Raw genomic sequence first — 27,525 nt, 5'->3', positions numbered from 1 at the left:
GCACATATCCTATCAATTATGTACGCTAATAAAAACAATACGTATAATATTTATGTATGCAAAAGGCTAAGAGAGAGAAATTGGTTTTCCACGCTTTGACTATTGCAGTTTAGCATGTTATTCGTTCCGCAAAAAAGATCTCGACGTTTGCCTTGATCTCTTCGAGTTTTACAATTACATATCGAAGTATTTATATCTAACTATTTATTTATGCATTATAGATATGTAAAAATCATGAAATTTTAAGATATGGGATTTATGTAAATTTGTGATTAATGGTTTTCACGAATTATTAAAGTTTACATTTTTTGGATTTAGGGATCCTTCATATGGGATTCCCAAGTTGTATTATGGAGCTTTTAATTATTTATAGATGGATGGATTTTAATTATTACTTAAACTTCCTTCCTGCTTGAAATTTTCTTTATTATTATGTCATTTTGTACTATGTGCTTGTTTAGTACTAATTGTTTTAATATCTCAATATTTTTGGGTGTGAACCTGATCAACCCACGATTGGAAATTTGGGGTATCACACCTAACCCTAAAGTTAGGTGAATCATGTATAATATTGTGTCGTGCGTAGATGTGTAGGATTGTTATCTTCATATATGCTCATGTTGATGCGACGTGCTAGTGTTTTCGCTGTGTGTGATAAAGGAATGATTTGATTCTCAATAACAGTCGACCATTTAGTGAGTTGGAGGGAATTAATTTTTTTTAATAGTACCAAAGGTTTGCACTTACTCCATATTTATTTATATTAATGGTAAAAGAATTACAAAAATTACCCCTTAATGTATCTTGTATGGCAATGACATATAATACTACTGGATACTTCTAAAGAAAATTTAGCAATTAAATTATAAACGTGATGAAAGTATTGGAATCAAAATGGTTATGGGGTTGTAGGGAAAGTAGGACTAAAATTGAATATATGAAATGTAAATTTAGTAAAGAGTCATATTAATGATCTAATAATGGTCACCTTTCAGAATCAAGGGATGTATAGTGAACAAAGGGCCATTAATACAAAAGGATCTACAGATAGATGGTGATATATTTTGTAGAACTGAGTATCGACACACGTTGGGCAAAATGGAGGCAACTGAGTGGTGTTATGTTTGATAAATGACTATCATATAAAAGAATAAATTTATAAAACATATATTAGGCCATAAAAAAGAAGAAAGATCAAAGAATTTTTGTTACAAAAATGATGATGTTAAAGACGAATGATACAACTAACTAAAAAAACGATAAGGTTACAAATTAAAGTATGTGAGAGAAATTAGGTTACAAATTAAAATTACGTTGTTGTTATAAGCAGAAATTATTTTACATCAAATCTAGATTAAAAGTAAAGAATATAAATGGATGGAATTATTTTATATTAGATTTAGATGGAAAGTGAATAATATAAATGGATGGGTATCTAACATTACCCGATAACTTAAATTTATAAATAAATGAGAATTAATATGTAAGATTCAAAATAAAAAATAAAAATAATATAAATAGATGGATATGCATCAATGCACGACAAAGGTTAACTTATATAAAGGATAGGAGGCATATCTCGACAATTATGAGTATGGTAATGATTTAAGGATCGAAATTTTGATTGGTTGGTAGGAGCCACCACTCCTCTTTATCGTAACTTACGAGTATTTTGGGGAAACTTTTTAGGAAGAAAAAGAAAAACATAAGCCAAGCTCAGCTCGGTTCGGTTCGGTTCAGTTCAGGACAGCCCAATGCCTAGCCGGTTCAACTTAGATTTGGGCCGAAACAAGTCCACTTTATTCCTACCCTACCCTACTTACTTGTAAACAAGCTGGCCTCATCGCGTTCACTCGGCTCCTCAGAATCTTCTTCCATTTCCGTCTCTGACTCTCCTCTTCTACATCTCTTGCTCTGAGTAGAATTTTATAAACTTCGATCAGATCGATCTCTAAACAGGCATACTTGTATTTTCATCCATGACGCTTGGCTCAGGAGGATCGAGTGTCGTGGGTTAGTCTTCGAACCCAAGATGGTTTTTCTTAATCGTCTTTCGATCTCATGTTTTCTGTTATTTATTTGCCAAATCTGCTTATGGGTTGTGAGATTTAATTGTTTTGATTCATATTTTGCGTAGATGATGTTCTGGTTGTGTGTTATTGACTGATTGGCCTCAAGTGATGTATGTATATTTTTACGTCTTTTTTTTTTTTTTTTTTTTTAAAATTTTTTTCGTTGTGATGGAATTTGTATGTTTTTTTTTTTTCGTACGAAGAACTTACATATTGTTGTAGTGGATATCTTTGCTTATTTTCAATTCGAGAAAAGTCTGCTTCTCGGCCAATCTTCGTTTTTTTTTTTTTTTTTTGGTATCTTTATCATTTTTAAATGAGTCCTCTCTGTGAAACTTCCATGTAAAATCTTACCTTAACCACAAGCGTGTTTATACAATACATGTATCCATGAGTAGAATATGAAAATCCTAAAAAAGGTTTGCAAGAGATCCTTAGCCATGGTGAGAGAGGGGCTTCTACTCTATTCTATTTTTTATTTGCATTTCTAAGTCCAATTGGGAGGCCACAACTATAATTGAGTGAGAGTAGGGACCAACCCCATATAAACACCCTATACAATCCTAATCTATAATTGATTGCCACTAAAATATCCAAAAGTCTAGGCATGTTGGGAAACCTTATACTATCCATGTTCAATCCAAGTAAGATGTACCAGTCCTTTTTTTTTTTTTTTGTTTTCTTTTCCTGCAGACTAAAATAAAATGACTAATAAAATGAATGTCCTTAATTGCTTATTTGTTATTAGTTCTTTAAGGATGTAGTTCCCTGGCCCGGCATTCTCTTGTAAGGAATGGAGAAAAGGCCGCCCTATCTTACACTTCCTCATTTTTATTGATGGAGTTCATGGCTTGATCAGTTGAGATTTCTAGGTGAACCCTGAATTGACCAACAACCTTGATTCAATCTATCCAATTTTCCCAAGTACAAAAATGAGAATTTTCGAAGTAATTTTTTCTTCTGCTTTGCCAACATCACTTGTTTTATGTGCAATTTTGTTATCCGTGATTAACTAGATTAATGGTAAATCATCTAAACTAGCCTTTACCCAACCTAAACTTAAGTTCTCTGAGTATCCCTTATGTTAACTAATGTGTATTTGATCACGTGAAGAATGATGTTGGTGTGTTTTTCCAAATTCATCTTCATTTTTTTAATCATCTATTAGAAATGCAACTTCCTTGATAATGTGGTTCAGACTCATGACCTAATTGACATTTTGTTTAACATTTCCTGATCTCAGATATCTATTAACATGGATTTCTTTGAAGTTGTAATTATGGAGTCTCACTTTTCCCATCCTTTTCTTTTTTTGCACTAAATTTGGTTATCTATGGTCCTAATTCATGTAGTGCTATTAAGATAATACTAATAAAGTTCAGTCTTAATCAAAGTAGTGAGAGTATGATCAAGTGTAATTGCCAAAAGAGTTCCAATGAGTCATCTATTAACTGAAGATAAGTAAAAGAGACTGGTTTCAAATCCTTTAAAAGTGTGAAAATTTAGTGTAATCAATTATGTTTCTTAATTTTAGTTTTTGTTCATCAATTATACTCCCTACGTCCTAAAATTGTTCTGTCTTTGAAATTCCAACTTTTAGGGGGACATACATTCAATGCATTGACCCTTTTTAACATTTCAAAACTACCCATTTAAAGTAAGTTTTAGTTGGGGTATGTTTTAAAAAACTTGAGGATATTTTGGTAAGTAAATTATCTTTTTGCCTTGGTTATTCAATATGGACAAGAATTTTGGGACATCCAAAAATGAAAAAAGGGGGATCAAAATTTTGGAACGGAGGGTGTAGTGGAGTACAAGAATTAGATTTCTAGAAGTTACATGAACACAAATCACAAGATCCTTACAAAATAAAATAATATAAAAGTTAAAAACTCCTAATCTTAAACACGGCTGACAATAATACAAGAACATAAATTATAAGGAAAAAGTACATGACCTCAAGCCTATAGCGATACACCCGTGTTTTCCAAAATTAATTTGACCTCCCTTGACGTTTGTGTTTTGGTAACACTTCCCCCCTTCATCGGAGTTGACCTTTAGTCAATGTTTGAAAACACCGAGAACAAATCTAATTTCAATTTTATACTTCAAATATGTGAAAAAGATTATAATACCCCTTCAACAATGTTGTGAATCACATATTTATCCCTATTATAATATTAACAAGAAGATAATATTGCCCTTAGTTAGATTATGTCTACATATTTAAGTATTTAACAAATCTCATTTACTAGTTATATAGCGATTACCAAGTAATTTTTACTTATTTATTACAATTACCATTTTATACTCTTAGATAATTAATAAATTATAACCACACACGATGAGGCATCGTCTTCTTCATCCTGTTCCCATACAATCTGTTAACTTTTAGAATTGCACTCCAAACCCATCCACAGTGAGACTTCGCAGACACCACAGTCCTAAAAAAAAAACACCAAATCTGTGTTCCTTGAGTGGGTGAGGCCTTAATTCAAGACTAGGCCGCCAACTGGTATGAACCGCAGCACAAAACAAAACCTTGAAAATTACAATTTCTGTGCTTGCTACGAAGTCTGATAATGCCCAACGATTGAATTAGAGTCGTTTCAATCGTCATTGTTTGGCAATGAGAGAGTGCAGTCCAAGAATTGGATCATGTAATCGAGCTGCTTACTGACTGAGACAACATCTTTTGGCCGAATAAAACTCATCGTCCAACAAGGAATCGTCGAAATCAGTCAAACACTCTCGGGTATGAGAACTGCTTTGATCTTCGTTGAGAATGAATTGCCTAACTGCTCCGTGTAGTTGATTTGTTCTTCCTCTTTGTTTTTGAGTCCCAATTTTTCATTGTAACAATGCAATGTTACGTAGAGGCACTACTCAGTGATGAGAGCAGATCGGTGTTGTCGTCTTCAAGTGGAGCACCTTCCCTGGAGTTTCTAGAGCTAGAATCTAGAGAGAGGGACAGTTCAGATAATTAATAAATTATGATTATACAAAATAAATCTAATCCAATTAATCTAATTATGAATTATTTATGGATGAGGAGTATTGTTGACATAATGAATACTGTATGCAGGTGCTTAAGGGCGTTTAAATGGGATTTTTTAGGGTTGGTTTGATATCTGGCACAACATTAAAGCATGCTGTGTCTACGACCATTCAAGTAGAAAAGGCTACTTATCATGTTCCTAAATAATATAATGATTAGATTTGCATATTTTCTTGAAGTATCTTTATTTAAGTTTTTCTAGTGCAGTAGTGCTCATGGTAGTAGTTATGTGCCTAGTAGAGAAGCTTCTTCACTAGTGTTTTTAGTGCACTTAGGCTTCCAAATAAAATTTCCTTCATCTTATTAACTTGGAGACTTAAGAAAAAGTCTAATTATTCAACAATGCATATTTCAATTTCTTTTCTCTTCTCACTACTAGACCTACGAGTTAGATGTTGAACATAAACCACAAATTAATTAACTTCTACTCTCCATCACATAAAGTTCTAATTCAGAAGGTAAGCAGTAATCTTCTTATACCAAGTTCTAGAATCTTGCTTCAAACAATAGAGAACTTTTTAAAGATGGAGCACATACATTTGGGTGATGCTATGTTACCTGGACTCGCCAGGTTAGCCCAGGGTGTCCATGTCTTTACAGATGCCGACACAGGACAGCCTTCTGCAACCATCGGGCACAGCTGATGAAGACATGCTCATGGAAGATTGTATCGGTGGACGCTTGGAGGGATCTGAACTTTTTTTTCATGTCTCTTTGTTGGATTGGATGTCTTCTGTCAGGTCCATGGAGGCTACTGTTCGAAAATAGGGTTTTTTGAAGGTTGAAGCCGGTGGCTTTCTTCACGCGCAGCTGAAACATTTCAGAGACTTTTCATATGTCTATTTAATATCCCAGATGCGTGGTAGAGAATGATCACGTTTTGTTCGTTGCCGCCAGCTGTTTGCTTATCACATTGGCCCTGTGCAGTTACTTAACCTTTTTAACTATTACATTTACTTTTTACTACAACCACTTACTTTTCAAATAAATAAATGTTATAAAAGACCATGTATTGTACCAATTAAAATATGAAAATCAGACGGTCTATATATATATATAGTAATGATCTCTTGCTCACTGGTGAGCTAGAAATAAGCATGGTAACCGTTAGATAATTCAAGTGTTAAAAAGGTAATTACCAAAAAATATAACAATTATATCCACTAGTTGCTATGTTTGGTGTGGATAAATTTCTTGTTCACCAGTGAGCAAGTGATCATTTCTGTATATATATATATATATTTTTATATATTTCTTTTTTATTTTATTTTTTAGAGTGAGGGTAGGACAGATTGTCTCTTCATTTAAAAATATTAATTACTCTTAAATAATAGATAAATGACCTATTCTTCTTACCACTGTTTATTAATTATAACCGTGTCCAAGTGCCCATGTCCAACTTTTGGACTCTTTTTAGCCGAGTTCCCGTATCCCATAATTTGAAAGATGGATGAATCCGACTTCTAGACATGCAACCGTATCCGACACCCGTACCCAGTCTGGGTAAAATAGGGGAGATGCGGATCTACAAATCTGGTTGGACTATTCAAGTATGTTTCTTCCTGAATCTGAATTGTACTAATTATAAGTGCACTCTTAACACCCATCTAGTGCAATTTAATTTCCAATGGCAGGTCATCAGCTCCTTCATTGATTAAAAAATGCAAGTTTTGCAGAACAAAGTCCCATCCCTTTCAAATCTTCAACAGGGGGGCATTTCACCAACTCTGTTTGTCAAAATTGTATTAATAATTCTGATATGGTAGATCACCTGTTTTTCAGTTTCAATTTTGCTCAAAATATATGGAGATCGATGGTGGAGCTTTTTAATTGGGAGTGAAGCAGAGTGGCAAATTTTGATTAGTTAGTGCAATTTTTTGTATCCCGGTCGGCTGCTAGTTCTCAGAAAAGCAAAATGATGAGGTTGATTTTTACTTGTGTCATTTGGCAATTGTGTGTACTAGAAAACAAAGACGTGATGGTGTATTTTTTAAAATGCCCGAGGATGCAAGGCAAAATATATGGAATGTTGCTGCTACATTGGGTGCTCAGTTGCATGATCTGGTTGGGATGTTCAGTTTCTGGACATGGCCTGTTAATTGTCCTTTTTGTAGCTTTGCTGTGTATGAGCATATGTTTTTACCTTTTGGTGTTTTATTTTATTGCTCCCTTTGTTTCTTCTTTTTCCTTTTGTTTTTGATAGCCAGATTTTGGAAGTTTGCTTTCTTAGTGGTTTAGCTCTTGTTTTAACCTGTCTTTGTATCGCAGAGGTTTGTCTTTCCTGTTTTTGTTTTGCTGCTTTGTTGGTAATAGAATGTTGCTTAGGAAAAAAGGGGCAAGTTTAAGACATGTATTTTAGTTTCCTGAAGAATGTACCAAAGACATGTATTTTTGTTTCCTAGTTTTGGCATGTAAAAGTTTGATTTCATATTGGGAACTGTGTAATTTTTCAAAACTGGCCATCTCTTGATCAATACAAGCATTTTTTTGATCAGCCTAAAACATTATCTGCCGTGGTCGCCTTTGATCAATTGTCCTCTCAATCCTCATTTCAGTCTATCAAGTTCATGTTTCAATCAGTTGAGACTTATATGTTTAGCCTGGGTAAGTCCACACCATTGATTGAATTGATCAAATTGTCCCAAATACAAAAACCTATTATTTTTCACAGCATTTTTATCATAGTTTGTTAGACTCACTTGTTATATGTTCAGTTATTCATCCACAATCAACTAAGTTGATGTTAAATCATCTAAACTAGTCTCTAACAGACCTAAACCTCAAGTTCTCCAAATCTCAATTACTGTTATCTAATTTGTGATTGAATGATGCAAAGAATCAGGTCAAATTTTGTTTTCATTCTTGAGTTATCTTTTGCCATGTAGCTTCCTTGATATGGTGACTCAGTCTCACAATCAATTTGACATACTTCCAGCAATATTGTTCATAGAATATATCAGTGCAAGACATTTCGTTCTAATAAATTATCTGAAGTCTGTTTCAAATGGCAAAAGCTTGCTCAAACAGTCAGGAATCATTTTATGAGAGCTCATATGTGATTATCAATTTATGATCTTATACTATTGAATTAATTTGTTGGTAGAAATGCTTTGTGACTTGAAATGCGTAATTGTGAGTATCAAAACGATCTTATCCTGTGTATTAGTGAGTTCCGGAGAAATTTTGTTCACGGTCACAGCAATGTAGAAGGAGGCTTTTTAAGGGATTCTTGGTGCTCATTTACTAAAGAAAACATGGATGGTAGCAATAAAATATTTTTTTGCTGGGTGTCATTACTAAAATATGCAATTAAATTAGTTTCCAAACTCATAATTTTCCCATTTTCTTTTCAATGCGAGGATGATTTTTAATGACTTCCGAATTATACTGAATACACATTTTAAACTTATTTAAGTTGAAGATTTGGACTTTTCAAGTCTTTTAGTTTCTTGCAGTCCCTCGAAACTTCAGATTGCTTGAGGAACTTGAACGTGGAGAGAAGGGTATTGGAGATGGCACTGTGAGCTATGGAATGGATGATGGAGATGACATTTACATGCGCTCTTGGACAGGCACCATAATTGGTCCGCATAACGTAAGAGCCCTTTTCTCTCTTTATAATTCAATTTCATACTTGCTTTAGGGATATCTTCGCTATTTTTTAGCGTGGTGTGGTGACTGCTGCTGATGAAACTCAAATCACACAATTATTTTTAACACTCCAAAAAAGGAAAAGAAAAAAGAAAGAACTCGTCATTAACTTGTTACCATTTCATTCAAACTTGTGAGTCTACATATTGATGCATTAGGTTTTGGTCCTTAGTTTCAGTGTCACTCGAAAAGGAAAAAAAAAAAAAAGAGAAGAATTTCACCCCCTGTTTATGCTTCTTTACATCACTGAAATTTTTCGGAAAACTTACTGATATACTTGTATGGAGAAAAGTGGGTGAATGAATAATCTGCCATGTTTAGCCAAGCTTTTAAGGCTGTGGTCTTATTTTTTTATTTTTTTTATTTTTATTTTTTTTTCTTTCAATTCTAATGTTTTTAAGGAATCCTTTTGAAGTGTCTTGTTGTTGGAGAACTCTTAACTCTAAAGCGATGCTTGTGAAGAGACACGATATGAAAAAATAATATAGCTGGACCTTGCTTAGGCAAGTAATTAGCTGATTATCTCAAATAAGTTTTAACGAGCTTTTAGTCGGGCAGAGTCACATGCTTCCTCTCTTGGGCTATGTAGATATCTGATCCAATCTTTAATTTTTCTATTTGACTCAATGCTGTCATTTGAATTGATAAGCACTAAGAATAATCTCTATAATTTCTCTTCCAAAATTGACGGATTTTTTTTTAATCAATATGTATTATGAGCTAATAATTGTGGTTAAACTGAAAGGTATTAGTTGATATTTGTGACTTCTTCCCTATATAGATAGCTTAAAGTCACGAAAATGTTTTTGTTCTTGTTTCAGTCTGTTCATGAAGGTCGCATTTATCAGTTGAAGTTATTCTGTGACAAAGATTATCCAGAGAAGCCACCAAGTGTTCGGTTCCATTCTCGAATTAACATGACCTGTGTCAACCATGAAACTGGAGTGGTACAATTATTATCATTTTACATTTAAATTGATGTGTGGTTTGTTTATGCTTTCAACTCTAATTGTGTAAAAATTATTGGTGCATTCTGTTTCAATTCCTTTTGTTGCTTTATGTTTTTTTTTTTCTTTTTTTTTTTTTTTTGCCTTTTTAATTTATTTGCTTCTCTTAAAGGGAAGCCAAGGACTGAGAATGTCATTGACAGCTTTCTCTAACCATCCTAACAAAACTAGGACATTATATTCGGATCATGTTATGTACTTTTTAGTAATTATGATATTGATAATTTAAATATAACTGTAGTATTAGTTGTTTAATTGTTTCCCCTCTATTATGTGTTTTTCTTTATCGCTTCTATCTTCTTTTCTTGACAAGTATCTGTATCCATCTATCCCTATAACTATCATTTCATTAAATTCCCATATGCCTCTTAATGGATTTGGTTGTTTTACAAGCCAAATTGACCAGAATTGGTTGTGATGCTTGTTTTTAATTCAGTGCAAGTTGTACCAAAATTATGTTTTGACTTTAGGAATCGGGGATTCTTACATTATGTTAGTTATTTGGTTTTTGGTATAATCAACTTGACTTTTGTGTCGATGAGCTATATATGAAGTTTTATAAATATTGTCGAACAGGAATACTAAATTTGTGGACAAATAGAAAATGATAAATTTCTTTGTTATCATCCCTGTGCCAATATGCTGATGATGGGAAGTCCGAGTCACTTGTTTCTTTTTTATGGTCATATAGCTATTGAAATGGTTGACAAGATATTATGGCATTCAATTGGTACAGGTGGAATCGAAGAAGTTTGGAATTCTGGCAAATTGGCAGCGAGAGTACACCATGGAAGATATACTGACACAGTTGAAGAAGGAGATGGCAGCCCCACAAAACCGTAAGCTGGTTCAGCCTCCTGAAGGGACTTATTTCTAGTTTAAGGACTATTATAAGATTTTAATGGACGATTTTGCATTATACTATATGCATATCCATGGTTTGTAATGCCGTGTTGAAACTCGAAACCATATGGAAGCTAAAAATCTACAGGGGAATGCCTCAACAAGCTCTCTCCCGTTAACCCCCTTCATAGCTTCTCAATCTTTGTTGTCCTCCTTGTCTTATGTTATTAAACTGTGCTGCGGGGATGCTGCTGTTTGATTAATGGGACTCTTCTTCTGTGTCAAATATTGAATATATTTATCTTTTTAATGGGCGTATTAGTATTATTTTTGCAGCTTAAGGGGCGTATTAATTCTTGCTATATTCAGCTTTTGGAACTTATTTCCGTTTGGCTTATTTCTTACCTTTCAATAAGTCGAGACTTATCTAAATATAAAAATGTCTAAGAATATGTGGTCCAAATTTGTAATTCTGGAACAACTTTGATGTTGATGTGGAGTTCTCTGTTTCATTATTTGATTGATCTGTGACAAATCTATCCGTGTCCAGCAAGTCAAAACAGTTTCTAATCAATGCTTTTAAACAGTTTCTCTGTTTCATTATTTGATTGATCTGTGACACAGTGAAATTTAGAATTGTATATAATACAGTGACAACGACTTGGTTGGTTGTGAAATTTAGAAACAGAGGAAATGCAGGCTTTTTGAGTAATGCAAGAGGACAACTTTCAATGGGCTCACTCAACTCACCTTTTACTTTTATCCAAACCACATACACCGTGAAACTTAGAGAAAGATGTATATATATAATATACATCTATAAAGTGACAACGGCTTAGAAATTACGCAGAAAATGCAGGCTTTTAAGCGATGATAGTAGAGTACAACAACATTCAGTACTGGCATGGCCTCAACTCATCAATATCATTATCCATGACTTAATTGTAAAGGTTGTGAGAGTATAAATGCATGCAACAAACACCCATCACTCCCTTGTTAATCCATTTATCGATCCCCAGTTTTGGTTAAACACAGTTCAATAATACAAACACCGACACAAAGTGAAATCGATCTAATGGATTAGGTGTTTATTACCTTGACATATTGCAAATAATAGTATTTTGTATGAGTTTATGAAATCACACCATGCTAATTAAGCTGGTTTAATTAGCAACATGAAGATTAATTAACTGAATAATTGAGGGATTGACAAAAGTAGCGTTATATTTGAGTGGGATGGAAGAAGTAGATTATGTAGAAAGCTTAAAATAAAAAGCACATGTATGAAAGGTCCCCACCAGTAGTCAGTCCCTCTTCCTCATCTAACTTTTTTCATCACTGTTTTTAAATCTCATCTTCAAATTTTAACTCTCTGACTATCCATTTAATGCCACCACATGCAAGTACTTACATTCACAACCCACATTTCTCTTCAAGCCATTGTTTGCAAAAATAAATAAATAAATCAAATGAAGCTTCTCCCTTTTCCCTTCAAGAACACTACTGAAACCACCCCCTCATGGCCATGGCGGCCATCCTGTGGAAACCCTAAAACCCTGTCCTTCCGAGCCGGCGACAACATGTACAAGACCATAAACTCAGCCTACGTGGATGATTCGACCGGATTGGTTGACTCACCTGAGTCATCATCATTCACCAACGTCTTCGAGTCAACCACGGTAGAGCACTCTCAGTCCCAGATTGAGACGGTGATTCGCGGGTTACGGTCAGAGAGGCTGTTCTTTGAAGCAGGAGCAGGAGAGAGTAGTTCGATAATGGAGGAGGCAAAAACAGATGGGACGTCGTCGTTTGTGTTGAAAGAGAGTGTGGTTATGGAAATGGAGTCTCATGACCCTTACTTGGACTTCAAGAAATCAATGGAGGAGATGGTGGAGGCTCATGGGTTGAATAATTGGGATCGTCTGGAAGAGCTTTTGAGTTGGTATTTGAGGGTGAATGGGAAGAGCAATCATGGGTACATAGTTCAAGCATTTGTTGATTTGTTGATTAATCGTTCTACTACTCTTGCTACTTTTGCTTCTCCCAATTCTTCTACTCTTTCTGATGATGATGATCATCATTCTTTTTCTGCTGCTACTACTGTTACTCAATCTCTTACTCTTTTGTCGTTTTCTTCTTCTTCTTCTTCTCCTTCTACTACTCCTTGTTTATCTTCATTAGAAGCTGAAGATGACATACAGAAAACACCTCTTCATAACGTTTCATCATCTTCCTCTTCTTTGGATGTTTGATTAATTATGTGAAATTTTGTAATTAAACTACCAGTTTTATTTTTTTTAAATTCTTTCTACTTCATTAGATTAAGAGATTGGATATATTGTACGTTGACTAGCATATATATAGAAATACAATTAATTAATTAATTTAGTTTGAATCCTGTCTACTTCATTAATTTACAATGATTATCTTTGTTTTGGTCTTTTTCTCTGACAGGAAATGTAATGGGTAAATGTTTTTGTGTTTTTTTTATTAAATTACTGTAATTAAGATGGTTTGAAATTTATTTTAAGAATTCATTTAACTTTATTTTACTTTAAAAGAAGTCTGTCAAAAGTAGTGCTCAAATATTATATATATGTGTGTGTGTGTGTGTGTTTCTACAGAAAGTGCATGGTTGCTCAAATATGTGCTCAATTTATTGTAACAAGATTACAAAAGACAACCTTCTGATACATAAGTTTGTGTGGTGATCTGCATGAAGTAAGAACACAAGAAATCCAGCCAGTGGAAAATAGAAAGAATTCTAATTTAAGACTCGACTACTTTACGAAATTTGTCCTTGTTCTTGAAGTGTTTTTTTTTTTTTTTTTTTTTTTTTGTGGAAAAAAATTTAATTAGAGAACCATAAAGCAGTCATGATAATCAAATCTCCTGCATCCATTGTTAACTTCCAAAAAAATAATCTTATCCATTGTTGAATGAGATGTGGGCATTCAAGAGATCGACCTCATTGAGTTGCTTAATTTGGACAATATATTCCTGCAGTGGAGATGGTCCAAAACATTTATATATATACTTGTTTTAAAAGCATGAAGTAGATTTATATATAGTTTTGAGTAATGAGGTTGTGAAGCTAGAGCTTCCTTCAAAAGCATTCTCCTTCTCCTGTTAACAATTAACATAATAATTGAAATTGAGCAGCACGTAGATATATATAATAATAATAATAATAATAATAATAATAATATATGGTATGATCACACACACTGATACAATATAACCAAAATATATCACTTGGATACATTAGTGTGATGGATCCGACGGAGCATATATATATGCACCATTAATTTGATGATGTGTAGGTAAGAAGTAGGGACCCTGCTGCAGTGGGTCTTGAGATAATGGTGTGATAGTGGCCGTCCATTTCAAACGGGAGTCATTATCATTTGATAGCTACAATTCGAAGTGCATAAATTTGGCGTAAGTGGTCCTATGTATGTGCTCAATATCCCTGCACCTGCAATATTATCATTACCCCAGAAATTGAGAATACAAACATATATTATACTCCTCTATATATATATATATATATATATATATAAATTTAGAGATGGATATATGTCTAATATAACATATATGGTATCTATATATATAATTGTGAGATGGAGTCAAATACTTGTATATAGCTAATGCTACTTTTGGTATGCAGGAATGGAATGCTCATTCCAATTATTCCTTTACTTGGTGTATAGGAATGGAATGGAATGGCCATTCCATTGGAATTAAAATCCATTCCTGGGAATGAAAATCCATTCCACAACTAAATTTATGGAATGGCCATTCCCAAGTAATTTATTTTAAAAAATTGAGTTTTCAAAACACCCTCATATTCCATATCCAAAAACCACCATTACCTTCCACCACAATCATCTCCACCTTTCACCACCACCACCACTACCACTGCCTTCCACCATCACTGACTTTCACCATCGCCCACTACTTTCCACCACCACCACCGCCACCGCTACCGCCACCGTTTGCCGCAACCACCGCCACCACCTTTCACCACTGTTATCGCCACCACCTTCCACCACCACCACTGCCATTGCCTTTCACCACCTTCCACCACCACTGCCGCCATCGCCTTTCACTACTGCCACCACCTTTCACCACCACCACTGCTACCGCCTTTCACTACCACCACCGCCACAGCCCTACACTACCACCGCCGCCGCCTTCCATAACCACCAAAGCTGCCACCATCACCTTCTACCACCTTTCATTACCACCTTCCACCATCACCACCGCCACCACCACCACCTTTCACCACCACCATCGCTACCGCCACCACTACCACCGCTGCCGCTGCCTTCTACCACCGCCACTGCCACCATTTATTTTTTAAAAAATTATTAGAGAATATCAGTTTGTTATTTTAATTTAATTTATTTGTTACTAAGAGGGATATTTTTGAGAATTCAATTAGAAATTTATTCCATTATAAATTTTAAATTGGTCCAACCAAACACTAGAATGGTCTTTATCATTACATTCCTACACATTTCATATTTTCAACCAAACAATAGAATGAGAATGATTATTTCATTCTATTCCCACTTGTATTTCATTTCATTCCTGCACACTAAACGTAGCATAAGAGTTTAGAGAAGGAACAAGAGATGAGTACCTGCAGGCCATTCAAATTTTTGATGGCTAAAAAACTTGGATCTCAAAATGAGAAGAATACAAAATATTTATCGGGTATATGGTAGGGCAGCCTATCACCTCGATCTGTCCTCACTGGCTATGTAAAACAATCTAATATCTCTCTCTCTCTCTCAGTATATATACTCTCTCTCAGTATATATATATACTGAGAGAGTGAAATATTCTAATATGAAATATTCTAATAAGCGTTTCATGGAAAAAACAAGAAAATGAAATATTCTGCATGTGGGTGGGGACTGGGGATGAATGTTCCCTGCCTGCGGAAATGCAAAATGGTGGTCCTGTCTGTGGCTGTGGGCGTGCATTTGAATTGGAGAATTGAATCATATATTTATTTGATCCACCAAGCAAAAATTAACTCGAATATTACATATACATGAGTGAAGAGGTACGTACATATATTCCTATAAAATGTTGATTGGATAAGCTCGGACGCACCTCATCCTATATATGACATGATATATATATATATATACCTCTTCCATATAGAACAGAGTCCTCCGGCGAAGAATTCTTTTACTTTAAAATTTAATTACTCTTTTCACAAACTCAACTCATTTTTTTTTCTCTCTCTACAATTCTCTCTCTCTCTCTACCTCTCTACCCAAACCCATCTTTATTTAGAGTCTTCAAAACCTAATTCACTGTTAGATAAGAATTCCACAACTTGACTAAACAGAGTTACTATATCAGTCACAATTCTAAAATAAAAGCATCACAAACGGAAAATGAAACTAATTTTAATTTCGAACTACAAATCCAACAATTTTCACCTTGGCTCAAAATTCATCTTCCCATGCTTGTTCATATATAACTCACATCGATTGAAGATCTCTTCACCTTGAACCTAACATCTTATTTCTTCTTATCATTTTTCGCTGTTCCGCCACACTCATCTATTCCTAACAAATTCCAAGTTCAAATAATTTCGCATCATCAAATCGAGTTCTTGTTACTTATGGAATAAAGGTTGGTGCTCTTACAATTGTCAAGACTTCTTCATTCTCTTGAGGTTCTTGATTCTCCAATCTCGAAACAGGCTTTCATTTTGTTTTTACAATTACTCCACCTGGCATAGCATTTCCCAATAAAATATAGAGTTTATTGATGTCCCTTCCCTAAAGTATAGCACGTGGTCCCTTTCTAATCTTCATCAATCCATTCTTTACTTCACACCCTATTGGAATCTAATGCTCCTACAGAGATCACATTTTTTCTAACAGTTGGAATATGACGTATATTCGTTAGAGTTCTTACTAAAGCATTCGTTATCTTAATTTTGATTCTTCTAATTCCAATAGCATCACAATAAACATTATTCTCTATAAATACCACACCACCTACAAGTTTGTAAGTAGCAAATAACTTTCTACGAGAACACACATGAAGAGAACAAGCAGAGAATTAAGTATTTACTCCTTAGCTTCTCCCTTGTTATCAGTGATTGATAATGCTTCATCATTATCATTTCATTTTTTCGAATCCTTAGCGACAGTAGCAGCGGATGCACTTGATAGGCACTGAATATTGCATATTTAAGCCCTTAAACGTGTGTATGTTAAGGCTTTAAGTGATACTTATATTCGATTTTTATACTGATTTTTTATTATTTGTTTTCGTAGGTGATTTCCCGAAAAAAACCGATCAAATCATGACTTTAAAAAATAAAGCGATAATCTTAGAGCCTTTGGAGCTGTTTTAGACCTTCCGGGATGATTCAGAAATCAAAAGGGCGGAATCGGGAAAATTATGAAGAGTGTGCTCGAGCACACATTATAGTGCTCGAGCACCATTGCCATAGTGCTCAAGCACCATTGAGAAAAAAGTGAAAATTAGGCTAAGTGTTGGACAGAAAGACGCTTCAGAAATTATTTGGATAAATTTGGCTAAGTGTTGAAAGTAGTGCTCGAGCACACTTCTTTAGTACTCGAGCACACTTGAAGAGTTCTGGACCTATTTTAGTTTTTTGGGCATAACTTTTTACTCGAAACTCCAAATTAGGAAAACTAAGTGGCTATAGAAAGAAGACTTGAAGGCCGTCGTTTTTATGTACGTCTAATAGCAATTTCAAGATTCAAACTTCAAGTATGTCAAAATAGCGTTACAAAACTGCATGTTGAGACAGTGCTCGAGCACATTTGCATAGTGCTCGATCGAGCACTATCATGCCGGGACTTAAAAAACAGATTCTAAAAATTAGTCTTTTTGACCTAGACAGGCCCAAATGTCCCCAGAAGTCCTAAAGCCTATCCAAGATCAGATTTCTCCTATAAAAGAAGATGAAAGGCCACAAGAAAACCTCTCTCTTTCTCTCTCTCTTCTCTCTTTGGTAATTTTTAGATTGAAGATTCCAATTGGCAGTTCATGGAGATGATCTCTACACCAACAATGATCGATGACATATATCCTCTCTCTCCATGAGTAGCTAAATTTCATCTTATGGAATTGATGTAACCGTAGCCAAGTAGCATTGTTTGATTGTTCTTAACTTTGGGGATTTTTATATGTATATTAATTGCATGGTTTTGAGTAATTGACTTAGTTGTACTAAGCAGTTGGGTTTTAATGATTATAATCAATTTTAATGAAATTAATCTTTTGACTTAGAATTGATTTTATTATAATTGAATTCAAACTATTTTTATTGTGAGAAATTGACGACTAAGGGTTTCTTTTAACAGTTTAAGTAGTGATCATGTAATGGTGCTTAATTGAACATGTATAAATGAATGTTTTGATAATTCATGCCTAGGGAAAACGACTTGTATTGCACCATAGATTAGAGTAGTTAGGTAGACAATTCGTGCCAACTGAAGATGAGTTATAGCTTAGTATTTATTCATATATGCCTTTTTAATTGAATTAAAGTGTGCATGTAGCCACTTGATTGCCGAATATACATAAATTTGAATTTCCTCATAGTTGAAGCAATTGACCAGGTTATGGTCCCTGACTTATACAAGCTTCTTCATACTAGATATAATAGTTGAAGAGTCGAACTATAAATTGTTTGGTTTCAAGTTGTTTAATAAGCAAATTTCATAAATTAGCTTAAACTCAACTCGTTTTCTAAGTTAAGTGGATGTTATGTCCGACTATATATGTGTGAACAATTCAAATTTATTGACGTATTAATAATTTAAAAAGTTAAACATAAGTGTTTCCATGCATAATATTGCTTGTTAAAATGAAAAATGATTTTGATTTTCTACAATAGAAGAGGAGAGAATGCACGTTAATTGGAGGAGGTGACATTATCTTTTAGGGAAATGAATATTGCACCGAATAGTTGCAGTGCATTGTTAAACCTTTTCTTTTAATTGGTCAATTATGTAATAAATAAGGAAGTGAAGCCCTCCACTTAATTGTATCACTATTTTAAATAAGGTGTGAATATCACTATTTTATATTTTAAAACATTACGGGAGGCTAAACGTTATTCATTTTCTTTTACCTTTTTTTTTTTTTTTTTTTTTTTTTTGGGGGGGGTAAGTATATATATATATATATATATTCCAATATATATATATATATATATATATTCCAAAATGACTGTTTTTCTTATTTAAATCTCTGTGTTGTGAAGATAAGATTCACCATTAGACCAAAGCACACCTAATTGGAATAGTTGAATTTATTTTGACAAGACGAGCATTAATTCTCTGTGTGTATCTACTTTAGTGACCCATGACATCTGGTTTAAATATGAAAGATTAAAGGGTCGTTGTTTATAATAAAAGTTTGGATTTCATTGATCCTACTACTCATTGCGATTGATTTTATTGCAAGGACAATTATTAAAATTTCTTCAATGAAAGCAGTGTCATATAAATATGACTCATAATCATGACCGCATACAGATACATACATGTAGTTAATGACATTAAAGTAGTCTGGATTCTGGACGGTCTCAATCGATGAGTGAGTGGGTGCATGGGCTCAGCACTTGCAATGAACTGGCCCTAGAAGTCTGATCTTGAGAAAACGACGGCGACCATCGATATAGATTTCCTAATTCGGTATCGGTTTTGAAATTGGTGAGAAAGTGACCTATGAATGCCATTTTCACTTAATTAGTAATTAAACTAAAGAACCATATATATAAATAATCACCAAACGGACCATATTTATTAGTATTTGGAAGGAATGAATTTGTTGGAGGTTAGGGAATTCATGGCTTCAAATATATATACACACGCTTAAAAATTGGTAATGGGCGGGCATTCCTTGAAATTGATTTTAGATCTTTGGTGGAATGGGGACCTCATTAATTCAAGACATTTGGCACTAGCTAGGTTCCGTTCTACTTTCATGCATCCATCATCAGTGAAGTGATTCAAAATGTTAAATTAATGTCAGAAATCGATAATGAAACCTAGCTCTAGCATTTGAAATTTGATTTCTGCTACTTGTATTCATTCCATCAATCCCATCATTGCACTATTTGGAGCATGCATCTTTTAAATCATTCTGGAATGTAGAGACGTACCATATATATATACGTATTAATTCTTCAATTGTAATTTTGGTCAAAGTTTTTGGAAATGTATATTATGATTTGTTGTCATTTAGTAGTAATTTTTTAGTGGGATTGGAGTAATGGAGTTCTATTAGTGTTAGTAACTTTATTACAGCTTATAACAATGGTTCGATCATCATCACCCACCAGATTAATTGCTGCTAAATAATTACTCTTTGAGGAGCTAGCAAAATGTAGGTTAAGGCTAGCTGATAGATGATATTCACTTCCTCCATTTGGAAATTGTAGGTGGTGGATTAGGAATTAATGCATGATATCTCTCTATCAAGGCTACCTATCCAGGCTGCTCCATGGATTACTTGGAATTAATATATGTGGCTGATAGTAATATATATGTTGCCGAGAGGATCGAGAACAAGATCTAAAAACAAGTCAAAGGTCAGCAGGCTACTGCCTAACACACACACACACACACACAGGAGACTGGAGAGAGAGGCCCAGTGTTAATAGAGTGAGTTGGGAAATGTACAAACAACAGGTCAGTCGACTCGATCACAAAAGTTAATGTTTTCATTAAAGCCCATTAAACCAACTGTTTTGATGATATACCATTAATATAGCTAGTTTTCAAATCCCAAGTAACGTCTATCTTTTACAACCAAGACAATTACTACTACATACATCTCGAAGGCCGGTTAGATTTTGACCAGACTCACAGGGCTACGTCAGTCCATCCCCATTCACTTTACTACTTAGTACTTCTCTCTCCACTGCAGTACTGCACTATCCAATTTGAATGTCCCTCTGTCTCCTGTGTTTAGTAAAATAGCCTATACAACAGAAAACAATCTACACAGCCATATGCAAATCCATATCAAAAGACCTTGTAAACAAGATCGCAATTAACATTATCTAATCTAAAATCCAAATACAAAACCTTAAGAATATAATAAAAAGAAAACGCAATCAACATTCTCCAGTCAAATTATATCAAATTAACACAACACAAGTACACTAGCTAAATATTACCATTTCATTCCACTATATATACACGCACAGATTGAAGCTAGCTAGTGACATAACAGTAGATTTTATTGATCAATCTCAGTCGTGAGTATAATACATTACTGAGACAGCATACATCATTTCACGTGCATGATGTAAAGGTTACGTGATTGACTTGTGTACACCATGCAGTTTAGGATACAATATATATAATATATCGATTCCAATATATATATATATATATATATATAAGATCATGATGACAAGAGCACCCCATTCCATATCTCAGTGAAAGCTCTAACAATAGTACCATAGTGTTGAGGTGAATTGAGCTGCAAGAAACAGTTGAGAAGCTCACGAAGATCGGTCTTGGAATAAATCTCCTTCTCCATTATCATTTGAAGCATGGATCTTCGGAAGTCCAGATACGGGTCGTCCGAGTCTTTTTCCACCGCCACGCTCTCGCCCCCGATCCTCCCAAAGCCTTGGAGAGCTCTCATGCTCCTTATATCCGTCGTCTCGGTGGTATCGGAGTTACACGAGTACGGGGTGTCAATGGTGGGAGAGAATGTGGTTGTGGTGTCTTTGTCCCATGAGCTTGAAGGAGTATGATAGTGTGTGTGTTTTGGGTAGTAATTAGTGGGTGTTTTACTTTTTTGTGACGTCTTTGGCTTTGGGTGGAATATGTTGGAGAGTCTTGGCCTTGTGCAACTACTACAACCTAGGCTCACATTGACCCTGTTGAGAAGAAGCTTTCTCTTGATCTTGTTGGTGGACATTTTAGAGAGAGAGAGAGAGAGAAGCTTTTGAGGTTAATTCTTTAAGTGTGCCCAAGCTCTGTATATATATATATATATATGAGGGGACCGGGGTGAGGCATTTGACTAATGACATGGGTATGGTAGTAGGGCAGTGGGCACTGAGCTGTTCAAGTCTCTGCATGTTATATAAATTGCTGTGAATGTGAACATATATGGAGGGTTCCTTAATGCTAAAATGTCAGTGATTTAATTGACACACATACGTACACTAGCCTGGCCTGCGACAGATCACTAATCTCGATCTAGACCATATATATATATATAATTTTTTTCTTTCAATAAGATATACCTTCTTTTTGGTAGCAGCTGCCCTCATTTTTGCTAATAACAGCAGTACAACAACTACATAAGTATTTATAAGGTTCATTCATCATTTCTCACCAAAATTAATATATATATATATATATATATATATAAGTTATAGTAGTTTATAATTAGTTTTCTCATCAAGGGTCTAATTCGTAAAAATACATCAATATATGTAGGTTTTACCCAAATCCATGTGTGATGTTTTTTTTTTTTCTTTCAATAAGATATATATATATATATATATAATTTTTTTCTTTCAATAAGATATACCTTCTTTTTGGTAGCAGCTGCCCTCATTTTTGCTAATAACAGCAGTACAACAACTACATAAGTATATATAAGGTTCATTCATCATTTCTCACCAATATATATATATATATATATATATATATATATATATATATAAAAGTTATAGTATTTTATAATTAGTTTTCTCATCAAGGGTCTAATTCGTAAAAATACATCAATATATGTAGGTTTTAACCAAATCCATGTGTGATGTTTTTTTTTTCTTTCAATAAGATATATATAATTTTTTTCTTTCAATAAGATATACCTTCTTTTTGGTAGCAGCTGCCCTCATTTTTGCTAATAACAGCAGTACAACAACTACATAAGTATATATAAGGTTCATTCATCATTTCTCACCAAAATTAATATATATATATATATATATATAAGTTATAGTATTTTATATTTAGTTTTCTCATCAAGGGTCTAATTCGTAAAAATACATCAATATATGTAGGTTTTACCCAAATCCATATATATATATATCTTATTGAAAGAAAAAAAAAAAAACATCACACATGGATTTGGGTAAAACCTACATATATTGATGTATTTTTACGAATTAGACCCTTGATGAGAAAACTAATTATAAAATACTATAACTTTTATATATATATATATATATATTAATTTTGGTGAGAAATGATGAATGAACCTTATATATACTTATGTAGTTGTTGTACTGCTGATATTAGCAAAAATGAGGGCAGCTGCTACCAAAAAGAAGGTATATCTTATTGAAAGAAAAAAATTCCACCTTTACACTATGCATGTCAATAATATATTATATAATTTCAAGATGTGCGTTGATGTATGTGTTTCATCATTTCATTTCTTTAATGTGTTCTATGTTGAATAATAATAATAATAATAATAATAATAATGTGTCGTATCTATCATATATATGTTACTCGTTTTTAAGAGTATGTACCTTTAAAATGTGTTATGATATTATATTTTTGATATTGATCTTTAAATTTGGGCTCATATCTTCTTTGGTACGGTTGATATTGATTTGAAATAGTTCATAACAGGTCAGATTTTTTTATCCAAATTCATATCATCAAATTAGTGATATTGTGTGTTTTGGTACTGTAGCGGAGGAACTAAAGCCGAATTTTCCAAAACAAAATTTCGTTACAAAATATGGTTCGGATTTCTACCTAAAACATTTCTACAATAAGACTGTTGTTTTGATATTAAAAAATATATATAAAGCCTACAACATATCGCTGGTCAAACGGACCCTAAGTATTAAACATTAAGGTAAAGTGCAAGAAACCCCCTTATACTTTCAGCAAAAAAACACAAAATCTCCCTGAACTAAGTAATGCCCCTTGAATTATTCAAAATTTGCAATTTAAGGAAATATTTTAAAATCACCGGCACCAGAGCTTTCCGGAAATATTAAATTACCAAATTGGCCTTAAATGAACTGACACCGTTTGGAATGTTTATTATAGTTTCTCAAGTAGCAATCTTAAAAATCAATGATATGGCGACAACGCAACATCTTATCAATAATCTTCACTTACCTTTCAACGTTTTAGCGCCAAACAACTTCCATAGAGACTTCAATCTAAGAACTTGACTCTGTAACTCAATTTGGAAACCATAGCTCATTCCATACAGATTTACACTACTCACTTTAGCAGCCAAACAACACCACTTGTACCAGACCCACCTATATACAAGCCACACACGCATATATATATGGCAAAAATGCAAAAAACCCCCCTGAACTATTAGAAATCGGCAATTTATCCCCCTGGACTACAAAAATGAACAAGTCAGTACCACAACTATCCAAATCGTTCAAATTAACCCCTGAAACGTAATTCCGGCCACTTTCCGGCCGACCTCAATGTAGATTTACAAAACTACCCATCGTAATTAAGAAACAAAAAATGAAAATAAATAATAAGAGTGAAATACCGTGAATGCCCTTTATGGATATACACTTAATTTTCCCAAACGTTGCCTAAGTGTTGAAGTTGTAACCCTGTCGGTGCTTAGAGAAGAGAAGATCCAAGGTCGCGAATCTAGGGCTTTTAAGTGCTATGAAGACTAAGGGTCTCTGAACTCCGATTTGAAGGAGTTATTTTGTGGTTTTGGTGTTTTGTATTGAAGATTGAAGAAATCTGAAGTCTCAGAATCGATCGTGCAAGAAAGAGGGTTGAATCGTAAGTGTGCTTACTATTCTAAAAGTGCAATTTACTTTCAAAATAGCTACTTTATGTATTATTTTCATGTTATTTTGATGTTATTGTTTGTTAGGGTTACTGAATACTAAGTGTCACTAAATTTCTAGGGTTTCTGACATTTTTTCTATTAAGGGTTTATAGTAGAAATTTTTGCATGGGTATGGACTTTGTTTTATATTGTGATTGTTGGTAGGGTTTCTGAAATCTTGATTTCAACCTTTTATAATGCATGAATATATATATATATATATATATATATATTATACTGTTAGCGCAATAATTGAGATATTGGCAAGCATGTGCGTATTTTTTGTCTATATAATATACATCGGTCATTATAATGCATGAATTCTTTTGGATTTTAATGGTTTTTTTGGTACTGTCAGCACAATAATTGGATTTTTTTGGTACTGCTTTTATGTTTCTTAAAGTGTATTGACCCCACTGTGTGTCATTGCGTTGTGCTTTTGGGGTTTGGTTTTGCTTTTTGTCCATGTGTTGTAGTTGTTGTCATTGTCTTGTATTTGTCATCTACATAGTTTATTGCATAAGTAGGTCATTGCCTTCTGTTTTGTTAATTTTAATTGCAATGCTAATTAATTAATTTTGTTTTTTTGTTAACAGATCATGTCTAGGTTAGTTAGTTTGGAGGTACACCATGGAGGATCTTTTGAGGGCACACCCCTTAATTATACAGGTGGCATTGTAACTTTGATTCATAATATAGATCTGGATTACTTAAATTATTTTGATCTGAATCATGTGGTGAAGAAGCTTGGGTATGATGATATGAGGATTGAATTATATTATAGGAATCCAATGGTGAGCAGTGATGAAGGGATTAAACAAATATTAAAGGATGAAGATGTTTTGGGTTGCATTGCTTGTCATTAGAGGTTTAGTTTAATTAAAATGTTCATCATCTCACCTAATATTGAAGTGGTTGATGGGGAGGGGGGTGGATCAGAGCATGCTGAGTGGGAAGATGAAATCCTAGAATGGGCTACTGAGGTGGCAAATGGTAATGTTGAGTTGTCAATGAACAATGGTGATGGGGAACAAACTTTAATTGATGCTGAGATAGAAGATGGTGAGATAGAGCATGGGTATGATGCTGAAATAGAAGATACTGAGATAAAGCATGGGTATGATGCTGAGATAGAAGGTGCTGACATGGGACATCTAGATAATGAGGTGGAGGCTACTAATGTTGAGATGGAAGATGAAATGGCACATGAAGATGGTGAGGTGGAGCCTACTGTTGCTGAGAACAATGAACATGCCAATTCTGGGGTGGATCTTGATGACCTTGATCTGCATGAGAGGGAATACAATTTTTCTGACATTGAATCAACATATGCTCCAAGTGATGAGTTTCAAAGTTTAAAGGGCTCATCTGAAGATGAAGATGAGGAAGAGAATAATGACGGAGGTTGGCAGAATCCAAGGGTTACTGGCTTTGAAATGGGAAAAAAATATTAATTAGCAGAAAAGTTCAAAGTGGACTTGAGGGCTCATGCTATCAGTGAGAAATATGACATTAGATTTGTGAAGAATGAACGAGAAAGAGTTACTGCCAAATGTGTTTCTGACTGTGGGTGGAGGATACATGCATCAATCAACACTGAAGATGGCAGTTTTGAGATAAAGACATTCAAATCAACTCATCATTGCTCTTATACTAAAATTAATAAGCAAGCATCATCTTCTTTCTTGGCAAAAAAATACATGGAGACCTTGAGGGATGAACCTGCATGGAAGACTGGTGCAATGAAGAAGGCTGTTTTGAGGGATTTGGATGTGATTGTTTCTAGCTCCAAGGTTTATAGAGCAAAGAAGAAGGCAGTCTCACACATTGAGGGGAACCATGGGTCACAATTCAGAAGAGCTAGAGACTACTGCCATCTAGTTCAATCTACAAACCCTGGTAGCATTGCAGTCACCACTATTGACAGACCAACACTTGAAGAGCCTGCAAGATTTGAAGGGTTATTCATTTGTTTTGAAGCAATGAGTAAAGTTTTTTAGAAGGGTGCAGACCATTCATTGGAGTGGATGGATGTTTTTTGAAGGGTCCTTACAAAGGCCAACTGTTAAGTGCACTTGAGGGATGGAGACAATGGGATTTTTCCTATTGCTTTTGCTGTGGTAAGATCTGAAACAAAGCAGTCATGGAAGTGGTTCATGGAACAACTAGAGAAGGCTTTGGATCCATTACATTGGTTTACATTTATGTCTGACAGACAGAAGGTAATAATTTAATTTAAATTTAATTTACGTTTTTTTAAATGTATGTTTGTTTCCATGTTCATTTAATTAATGTTTATATGTTTCTTTCTTTGATATGGATTAGTTGACATTTTTGCAGACATGTTGCATGGTTGTCATCATAGATATTATGTAAAACACACGTATAAAAATTTCAAAAAGAAGTTTAAGGGGGTGAAGTTAAGAAATGAGATGTGGAATGCATTACGTGCACTTACTGAGAGTGTATTTAAGTATCACATGCAGATTATAAAGAACATTGATAAGGGAGCCTATGAGTGACTTGCAAATGTGCCTCCTAGGTTATGGTCAAGGCATAAATTTGAGGATAATTCAAAGTGTGATTTAGTTGTCAACAATCTCGCTGAGACATGGAATGACAACATTGGTGATGCTAGGGATAAACCACTCATTACTATATTGGAGTGGATTCGTGGTTATTTGATGCATCGCAATCAGTCCAGAAGGCAGTGGATTCAGAATTAGACTGGGTTGTTGTGCCCTACTATAGCAACTGACTTGAAGAATCTAATGGATGACTGCAGACATTGTAGTACCACAAAGGCAGGTGATGATATTTTTGAGGTTTACTATAAAGGTGTTAATGAGGGTGTTGACTTGGCAAATAGAACATGTAGCTGTCGAGAATGGGATGTGAAAGGTATACCATGCATTCATGCCATTGCATGTATAATATCTGAAAGGGGGCAGCCTGAGAATTATGTGGACAGTTGTTATCATAGGGAGACTTATTTGAGGACATATAACCATATTATATACCCTATGCCCCTTAGGAACTTGCAACGAGAAGTTGGCACTGATCCTAT

General features: G+C 34.2%; 3 protein-coding genes across 4 annotated transcripts; 2 read left to right on the top strand and 1 right to left on the bottom strand.

Moving 5' to 3' along the window:
* Positions 1-1,827: 1,827 nt before the first annotated feature.
* On the top strand, positions 1,828-10,966 carry LOC132313756 (ubiquitin-conjugating enzyme E2 variant 1C). 2 transcript variants are annotated; one of them, XM_059812684.1, is made up of 4 exons: positions 1,828-2,013; positions 8,586-8,725; positions 9,603-9,728; positions 10,525-10,966. In XM_059812684.1, the coding sequence occupies exons 1-4, from the start codon at positions 1,980-1,982 to the stop codon at positions 10,663-10,665; spliced, it is 441 nt and encodes a 146-aa protein (XP_059668667.1). In that variant the 5' UTR covers positions 1,828-1,979; the 3' UTR covers positions 10,666-10,966. The 2 variants fall into 2 exon arrangements, with proteins under 2 accessions (XP_059668667.1, XP_059668666.1); XM_059812683.1 differs by lacking the exon at positions 1,828-2,013 and adding an exon at positions 7,707-7,734.
* Positions 10,967-11,913: 947 nt separating this feature from the next.
* On the top strand, positions 11,914-13,011 carry LOC132315113 (transcription repressor OFP13-like). The gene has a single exon (XM_059813871.1). The coding sequence runs from the start codon at positions 12,101-12,103 to the stop codon at positions 12,881-12,883; it is 783 nt and encodes a 260-aa protein (XP_059669854.1). The 5' UTR covers positions 11,914-12,100; the 3' UTR covers positions 12,884-13,011.
* An 8,048-nt stretch (positions 13,012-21,059) lies between these two features.
* On the bottom strand, positions 21,060-21,584 carry LOC132314784 (transcription repressor OFP6). The gene has a single exon (XM_059813605.1). The coding sequence runs from the start codon at positions 21,582-21,584 to the stop codon at positions 21,060-21,062; it is 525 nt and encodes a 174-aa protein (XP_059669588.1).
* Positions 21,585-27,525: the final 5,941 nt, after the last annotated feature.

The sequence above is a fragment of the Cornus florida genome, unplaced genomic scaffold (genome assembly GCF_030987335.1).
Source record: "Cornus florida cultivar Cherokee Brave unplaced genomic scaffold, ASM3098733v1 CherokeeBrave_3.0.0_Hap2_Chr06, whole genome shotgun sequence".
Taxonomy (NCBI): Eukaryota; Viridiplantae; Streptophyta; class Magnoliopsida; order Cornales; family Cornaceae; genus Cornus; species Cornus florida.
Note: the sequence above shows the minus strand (reverse complement) of the source record. Positions and strands in the feature narration are given on the sequence as shown.

Bases quoted from the DNA above. Each gene is read 5' to 3' on its own strand.
- LOC132313756 (XM_059812684.1), top strand. From the start codon at position 1,980: ATGACGCTTGGCTCAGGAGGATCGAGTGTCGTGG. The intron at 2,014-8,585 runs GTTAGTCTTCGA...AGTTTCTTGCAG, and splicing joins AGGAGGATCGAGTGTCGTGG to TCCCTCGAAACTTCAGATTG. The intron at 8,726-9,602 runs GTAAGAGCCCTT...TTCTTGTTTCAG, and splicing joins CCATAATTGGTCCGCATAAC to TCTGTTCATGAAGGTCGCAT.
- LOC132315113 (XM_059813871.1), top strand. From the start codon at position 12,101: ATGAAGCTTCTCCCTTTTCCCTTCAAGAACACTACTGAAACCACCCCC.
- LOC132314784 (XM_059813605.1), bottom strand. From the start codon at position 21,584: ATGTCCACCAACAAGATCAAGAGAAAGCTTCTTCTCAACAGGGTCAAT.